General features: G+C 38.2%; 1 protein-coding gene across 1 annotated transcript; it reads right to left on the bottom strand.

Annotated features, from left to right (window-relative positions):
* Positions 1-8,409, bottom strand: LOC125028040 (zinc finger CCCH-type with G patch domain-containing protein-like). Its single transcript, XM_047617313.1, has 6 exons — positions 8,271-8,409; positions 7,697-7,895; positions 7,315-7,443; positions 6,609-6,729; positions 854-1,024; positions 1-532 (listed from the first exon to the last, which is right to left on the bottom strand). The coding sequence occupies exons 1-6, from the start codon at positions 8,375-8,377 to the stop codon at positions 216-218; spliced, it is 1,044 nt and encodes a 347-aa protein (XP_047473269.1). The 5' UTR covers positions 8,378-8,409; the 3' UTR covers positions 1-215.
* Between the last annotated feature and the right edge of the window lie 534 nt (positions 8,410-8,943).

An 8,943-nucleotide genomic window follows, 5' to 3' on the forward strand; every position in this document is an offset into this window, starting at 1 on the left:
AGACATTTCACAAAAATATAAAAAATGAGCAGAGTATTTTCCCTATTTTTTATTAATTTTCCCTGGCGGCATTGGGTTAATTATGAAAATTTGTAATAATAAATAGTAATAATGATAATACAGATAGGACAGCAATTAAAAGCATTCTGCAAATTCCTATTCATGAAAATATATACAAATGAGGTGAGTTGAATCTAACATGAACAATAACCCTTTTAGAACACACTAAATTTTTTAGCATCTCTTCTGCTTTGCTGCTCCCCTTGGACCTTTCGCTCTGCATCTTGTGCTCGCTGTAGTTCAGCTTTCTTAGCCAGTATTTTGGTGCTAATGATATCTGTAGCTGTTTTGTTTCCACTCTGACGATCTCGTGATCCCTCCAACTTGGTAATCTCTCTTTGCAATTGACGAATGTTCTCACTTAACTGGTAATTCTTCCGGTTTAGATCCTTATTAGTGTCTTTCTGAAGGACTGTCTTGCAGACATTTAATCGCTGCTTTGGGACTGCTTCATCGTCATCTGTCTCTTTTCCTGGAAAATTTGTTTTTGTTTGAGAAATCAGCTGAACTCTTTTACACTTAATGGTATGTCAACCTATCATTAGGCATTGCAAAGAAACAAAGTAATAATAGAATATAAAAAATGCCAAATATATATAAAAGTTAACATGTAACAATTATAATAGGAAATTCAAAAGCCATGAATAAAACCTAAAGCTTACAAGAAAATGGGACAAGAAGGGTAATCTTGGAAATAGAGACAGCAAGTAAATCCTATTGTTTCTACTTTTATATTCAACTAATAAAATACAGTCAGTAAAAGGAATGAAGTCTAAGAGGAATACGGCAATACCTTTGCTTCCTAATTTCTTATTTATGATATCAAAAACAGATGTCCTGGCACGTAGTCTCTCGGCTGCCTGTACAGACTTCGCTTCTTCAATCCTGCGTTGTCTGTCCAATCGCTTCTCTACCTGCAGCATCTCTTCACCATTTGAAGCCTCACGAAGCTCCATACAACGATCTGAGTCAAAATTTATTTTTTTAACATGAGACAAACTTGCTAATAGATCTTATGTATGGCAACTATTTGATATTGTTCAAACATAAATAATTACAAAATACAAATTGAACTATACATTTTTTTGGGGGAAAGGACATAATCACTCAAAAGAAATTAAATTTCAATAATTTGTATGATTTTCATGAGGCATCTTAACCCCTTCACGACGGGTCACGTCTCTTGACGTCATAACAAACTGCTCAAAACGTGGCGTGCGGCTGTACGCCGCGGCGACGCGCCAAAGTGCTCTGAGGCAGTGATTCGGCTTGATGTACCGAACTCCCGCGCTCAAAGTCGGCGCATTGCCATTGATCACCAGAGTGTAGAGTTTTTTTTAGTTTTCTTCACCCGTCACCAAGGGGTTAAAGGTTTAGAACCTCAAACATCTGTATATGACCATATCCACACTACAAAAAGAAAAAGGACTGATTGCCAGTGTTGTTGTTTTTTTCATTACCAGAAGACAGAACTAGATAGCAAAAACTTTAACTTTATGACTTTAATTTTATAATATTGCTTGCACATAGATGGCTCCACACACATTTACCAATGGTTAATGGTTAACCTACTGGCACAGATTGCATAATATGCCATGGTTGTTGTGGACTGTCACAGAAGGCACCTCGATAAAATGCAAATAAATGTGCTAGATATCAAGGGTTATTTAGCATTATAGGAAGGTAAAGTAGAGTAACGAGTAAAGACGGCATTAGAGTTAATGATTACATATGCTACACTCAAAAGTCGAACAGCACTTTTGGATAGTATGGTATTGAAAAGGGTAAAAAGGGTTGCATAAATGGGGTAGAGCAGAGATAAGCAATAAGAGAAAAGAGAGGCAAGGGTTAAGGAAAATTAAATTAAATGGAGGATACAGATCTGTGAGAACAGGATTCATTACTATTTCAGTGTAAAACTATCATGAAACAATCAGTGAATGATAAGGAATAGGAGTTCAGAGATGTGTGAGAGGAAGAATTCCAGGAATGAGACAAGGGTTGTACTAAGTAACCAATGAGCCAATTACGAGTACTGCCTAGTACTGCCTGTCTCGCCCGTTTACCCTTTTCCTTGATTTATGAAAGGATCTGGAGAAGGGCACTGTTCTGACAAAAGGGAGCCACGTGCATATCTAGAAGGGAGCAGAAGGGATAATGGAGCGAAGGGAGGATGGGGTGTGTTGGGAGGGGAATGTGAGTAGGAGGATGGATCTTAACCCATTTGCCCCATGTGGCAAGAATACATGCCATGCCCACTGTAATACACGTTTATTTATTGTATTTACACATAGATGGCTTTACAAGGTTTTAATCACCAAACAGCCAGTTATCAGAACTACCTATCTCACCTGTCTACCCTTTACCTTCACTTTAGGAAAGGGGGCTTTTGTATCATTTCATTGTCTAAAATATCTTAATGACAATTTAATACTCATAACATCAATAACAATAATAACAGTACCAATAGCAATGTTATTAATAAGAAAAACACATTTTCCTGCCAATTCAAGGAATGGGGAAATAAGGATTGGTAACTAGGGCCGACTAATAGACTCCTTGCCGGCTCAGCACATGTGGATCCATCTGTATGTAACAAAATTTACCAAAAAATACAGGGGACAGAACATAAATCCGGGGCAAATAGGTTAACAGTCACATTTAGCAGGGGAAATGGAAGACTGAGAGGGTGGATGAGGAATAAGCATGGTGTCTGGCATCATGATTAGTATATTTTGAATGTCCTCAAGAGTTTCTGAGAGGGAGTTGGTTGGGGAGGTTCAAGAAACGGTCATAAAAGGGGGAGAAGAAAGTGATAGACATGAGAGGAAAAAGGTGTAGGAGAAGATGGGGTGGAATGTTTAGATTGCATGATGCAATGGGTCAAGCAAGGAGGAGGAGGGGTACATACTAGGGAGGTAGAGATTGGAGTGTCTGGGTTTAGAATTAGCAAAATAATTTGATTGGGAGATTGAGGGGGTAGAAGTGGGAACTTAAAGAGTAGTAATAATCATAATAATAATTTAGTTTAATTCCACTTGTTACAATGGTTATTCTTGGTGTGACAGGCTGTTTGTTTACTTTACTTCTAAATTACCCTTTGTGTGCAAGGGATTTGATCATGGGTCAGCAAGATTGCTAGAAGAGAACGCTACCTCTGCGTACCACACCCCACAGTAAATGGGGTAAGGCAGAGATTAGGAAGTAGGAGGAAAAGATACTGGAGGAGATGTAGAAACATCTTGGGGAGAAGGGGGAGACACAGAGTGAAGGACAGCACTGAAGTATGGAGCAAGAGAAAATCCTTGTCAGTGTCCTTCCTGCCTGGCTTTGCATAAAGTGAGACCAAGTTTGAATGTGAGGACTGCTGCCTCAGACTTGAACTTGCAGGTAGGACAGTCCTTATAAAATACATTATGGGAGCCACCACAATTGGCACACATGCCTGATTGTGCACTGCAGTTTGAACGATCATGGGCAGGATGGGCACATAGGGCAGCGGGCTGTGGGGCAACAGTGGCCAAAATGCCAACATTTCTATCACTTATGGGGGATGGGTCAATATTGTTGGAGAGGACAGGATTCTCCACCAATATAAATTTCATGGGGAAGGTCATGTCTACAGAAAATAATCTTGGGAATATTGGTGTTGCACTGTAGCTTCTGGGGGGAATAGTGTAGTACTGTACTGATACTGCATCGTAGTCAATGAAGCAGGCAAACAGTTTGTTTTCATAGTCTGAAATAGTTTCTGTACAAATATTAAGGTCGGAGTGAGGCTGGGCAGGACTAAGTTTGCCAGTGAGTTCAGTCAGGGTAGATAATGCACGAGCTTAGGACTCGGATGTAACTGTGACAAGGTGTGAATGACTTGGCTGTGGAAGGAAACGTTGTCTACTTGATTTTGGAGATATTTTTGGAAGAGAAGGATAAAAAATATTGACCCCACTCAATTGGGCTAAACAGAGTACTCTAAAGCTTCGTAGAGGATAGGGAAGAGGGAGGTAGTACTGTGGGGAGGTGGACAATAAGGATGAAAAGTAGTCAGGGAACCAGAAAAATTGAAGTCAGTGGTGCTAGTTGATAAAGGCACAAACATCAATATCATTAACCCCTTACTGACAGATGAAGAATTTTTTTTTTATATCTACGCTCTGGAGATCAATAGCAACAAGACGACCTTGAGCACGGGAGTTTACTACATTAAACCGAACCCCCAGCTCGTTACACTTTGGCGTGTCGCCACAATGTACAGTCGCACTCGACAGATCGAGCGGTTTGTTATGACGCTTGAATATGTGGCCTGTCGGTATGGGGTTAATGAGAGTAAAAAAATCACTTTTGGCATGGTAAGCCAGGAATATGTAGGGAAGAGAAATGGTTCACTCCTCCAGGTCCCTATGAGAGGTAAGGACTAGGTAACTAAACAGGGGAATACTGTGTTCATGGCTGCCTGAAGCCATGCAGGACTGACCCAAAGGCAGCCTATTATCCATTCAACATGGCTCTCACATCTTAGGAATTGGATGGAAGGGGTTGGAAAAGAAAAGGAAAAGAAAAGACTATGCAAATATGGTTAAGCCAAGGCCTGAGGCCTGAGGCAGAGGAGTACCCCAACACTGGGTCTCAGTCTCCATCTCAACCCGTACTGACAGTTCACATGTACCAGTGTCATAACAAACCACTTGGTCTGCGGGGTACGCCTGTATGCACGGTGGCAAACCAGGGTGCGTGGAACAGGATGTTCCACTTGATGTAGCAAACTCCTGTGCCCAGTGTCTGGCTATTGCCAGAAATCATCAGATTTTATCACGCTCAGGGATGTCTGTTCCCAGCGGTGATGGGTTAAGCCTCCTTATGACAACAACAGGTATAGGATTGGGTGGAAAAATAGACCAAAACCTGGGTATTAGGCTTACTTGGTGTGTCTTGTAGCCCTGGCACACATGAACATTTGTGCAATATCAAGACTTTTTCATCAGTTTTTTAACCCAATGCTGCCAGGGAAAATGAACAAAAAATGGGGAAAATGCTGTGCCCATTTTCTATATTTTTTGGTGAAATGTCTGCCCATAGATGGCTCTGCTAGTGCTTAGCCACAAAGGAGTCAATTAGTAGACCTTGTGACCATAGGTGATTTGAATTGGCGGGAAAAATGTATTTTTTACTAATACCATGAATATAGATGGTGTTATTTTTATCATAATCATTATAATTATTATAATGTTTTTTTAATATTAGTAACAGCAAAATAAGATAACGTAAAATATTTCATAAATCAAAGAAAAGGGTAAACGGGCGAGACGGGCAATACTCGTAACTGGCTTATTGGTGACTTAGTACAAGTATAGCCATCTATGTTTAAAACAATCAAACAAGTACTAACAGTGGGCAGAGCACGTATCTACCCGTCATACCCATCGGCAAGGGGTTAAACAATTTCCTCACTGAACTCAAAAATTACTTAGTATTTGAAAATGGAATAACTAGAAAAAGCTTTTTAACATTTATGCTGTATGGTTACTCCCATGTGCCGAGATGTAGAATTTTGCACACGTCTCACTGCCCAGCATCATATGTGATGCACACTCAACATTATTGACTAATTCCTATAAATAAGACCTATATGAAATAAATGCACACTCCACCTGGCTGCTGCAGACACCCCTGCCCATGCACTGTTTTATTCACACCTTTACCAATTATTTAAAAATAAATCACTGGTGGGAGGCATAGGATGTGCTAATTCCTTGTTCATTTTAACTTGCAGCAGGTGCCTTCCTCTACTCTGCTGCATATGCTACAGGGGACCTAGTCCCCACCACCCACTTTGCAGATCACTCCTTTTTGTCTCATCTTTTTCCATCCTTTTTTTTCTTGGAAGTTTGTACTTTACCATGTGGCAAAATATGTGATTTTTCATTTATCATCTTTTGAGCTTGTTTTTACGTAAACTTTCTTTCTTTCTTCATTTTAGCCTTGAAAACAGACAGAGACAACAGGGAAAACTGCTTGTAAAATACTGCAACACAAGCATACCCTAACTTTTGCTTGCCTTTTTTCCCCCCCAACCTAAAATAAATTCTCTAGGTCCACAAGAAGTTTCAAAATAATACTGACATCTCCAACCTAGCAAACAATGTGCACTAGTAGGTTTACAGGATAACTTTAACTTGCCAATTTTATGAACTAACAACAATCTCATTTTGTCTACTTCCCTTACAAAACAAGGTGTACCTTACAACTAAAGGCCATGGTCATCAATAGCCAATCAAAGCTTGTAATAAACCTCATACAACCACTATTGCTATGCTAAGTTGATAATGTTACAGCCAAGTGGAGAAAATATAAAATTCAGAGTTTTATCTCTTTATTTATCTTGAGTAATTATATATCTTACACTGGAGTAATTTCAAATGTTTAACTTGGCTTATACTCTTCCAGTAATAACTACGTAAATCCCCGGGGCCTGTATTTAGAATGGCATAGTTCATTTCCCTGACAAGCAAAAATGCAGCTGTTTATACAAAATACAAGAACAAACTCACCAAGAGAAACTCCCTGAGGATAAACATATGCAGAAACCGGTTCTACTCGTCCCTCGCCAGTTGGGCCTAAGCCTGTCCCAATAACGTAGCCCATTTTGGCCATCAGTTTTGAAGCAATGCCCTGAAGTTAAAGATATGTGTGGTTAGTGTGTAAAGAAAAGAAAAGAAAAAAATATATAAACATTATTTACTGTTGTTTTTGGCCTCATCACACTAGCATTTTTTCTGTCAATTTTTGCATTTGGGTATGAACTTTCTGACTGCGAATGGTCTGACCCTATCAGAATGGCAGAACACCACTGCTACCAAGACAGCAAACACAGTGCCCTTGTTAACAAAACATGGCACCTTCTGAGTTAGGTCTCAAAAAGCCCACAAGCATTCTCATACATACCAATTAGCTTTAAAAAATACATAATTATGAGTCTAAGGAGACTACCAAGTTGTAAAGTTGTAAAGAGAAAAATTCTAGAATACTAAATTATGTTTTCATAAACTTTTTCTATTTTATCTATTAATAAAAAACATTCTAGTCATACAGATCATACAAGACCAAGACAAAAATAAACTAAGTGAAAACGGTTGCTACTGGCTTCATATGGGAGATGTTCTAAATGCATGCAATACATGTGGAAAGCCTGAGCAATAACAGAAACAGCACAACAAAACAACAATTTTCAGATATGCCCTAGATTACAAAGCTTACATTAGTATGTTTTTCCCACTCGCCAAGTCGCTGTGAAAATGAATTCTGTAACCAGTTTGCTGTTGGGACGAACACTGTCCCTTCATCATCACTGCTGTCTTCTTCACTAGGAGTGTCAGCCTCATATTTCTGTAGAAAAATGTAGGGTAAGGTTATATAAAGGAATCAATAACATTAAGTATAAAATCTGTATATCATCAAAGAAAAAAACAAACTAAAAGCAGACACGTTTAACAGATAATGAGAAAGAATGAATGATGCATGTGAATACTGGAAAATGGTAACTATTCTACCTCCTTGGCACAAATAAACAATTGTACTACAGTCCTCACACAGCATCCATGTCTGTCTGTGTCTGTCTGTCTCAAACAAAACTTCTTACCTCAGTGTCCTCTTCCTCTTGGTGAAGGGGAATAATCTGGTTGGGTTTCACTTCAGCCACTGCTTTACTATGATCCATTTTCACACAAAAGGCTGATCTATCCTCCAGTATATCCTGCACTGTGGCATTTGACCAGAGGTCATCTGTGTGCTGTACCAAGACACGGCTCCCAGAGTCTAGAGCACTGAGGTCTGGGTCCCTAGTAAGAAACAAATCAAGTTATAGCATATACAACTTATACAAAAAAGAATGCCAAATTCCGTCTTCCTACAATGAAACATGGAGACCATTATTTAAGCCATTTTAGTTACATAACATCAGTAAGTTGCAGTTATCCTATGCATCTATGAAATACGAACCATACATATTACAGATGTATTACATTATTCAAAATTTTAATGCATTTTAAAATTGATTATCAAAAAAGATTTGTTTTCACATACATTTACACTTCATCAAGAAGTTCTAAAATGTCTTAATTACATCAAAACTCATGCAGAGGACAGTTACATCCCTCTGTAAGTGAAATACTTTCATAAATAAATACTTTTCAGCAAAAAGTGAATTGGCCTACCTATATTCCTTAATGTCACAAAATGGCACCTTCATCCCATGAGAGAAACGACACATATCATCTGAATACTTGCACCTTCCAGACAAGAAATAACGACAAGTTAACATTTCTCTGCAGGTAGGCTGACTAAACAGCACTTGGACCTATGAAAAAGAAAGAAAGAAAGACTCTGGTAATTAATGATTGCAGAGTGACATACACATCACTTATATTGCTAAAATTAGATTATATTGACACGAGCAGCAGAACAAGTGGTGTTAACCCAATCAGCACGTATGGCAAGAATACATGCCATGCCCATTGTAATACAAGTTTACTTATTGTATTTACCCATAGATGGCTCTCCAAGCGCTTAGTCACCAAAGAGCCAGTTATTAGACTCAGCACATGAGTAATGTAACCAAATTCACAAAGAACTACAAGGGACAGAACATAAACCTGTGGTGGTTGGGTTAAAACAGTGGGGAACTATACATAAAGGTATCTATAGAAATATGTACATATAAACATACACATATACACATATATATATATATATATATATATATATATATACATATAAAACCATACACATAAATATATATATTATATATATATATATATATATAATATATATATATATATAAATATAAATATAAATATAAATATAAATATAACTACAATTAATACTACT

The sequence above is a fragment of the Penaeus chinensis genome, chromosome 8, assembly GCF_019202785.1.
Source record: "Penaeus chinensis breed Huanghai No. 1 chromosome 8, ASM1920278v2, whole genome shotgun sequence".
Taxonomy (NCBI): Eukaryota; Metazoa; Arthropoda; class Malacostraca; order Decapoda; family Penaeidae; genus Penaeus; species Penaeus chinensis.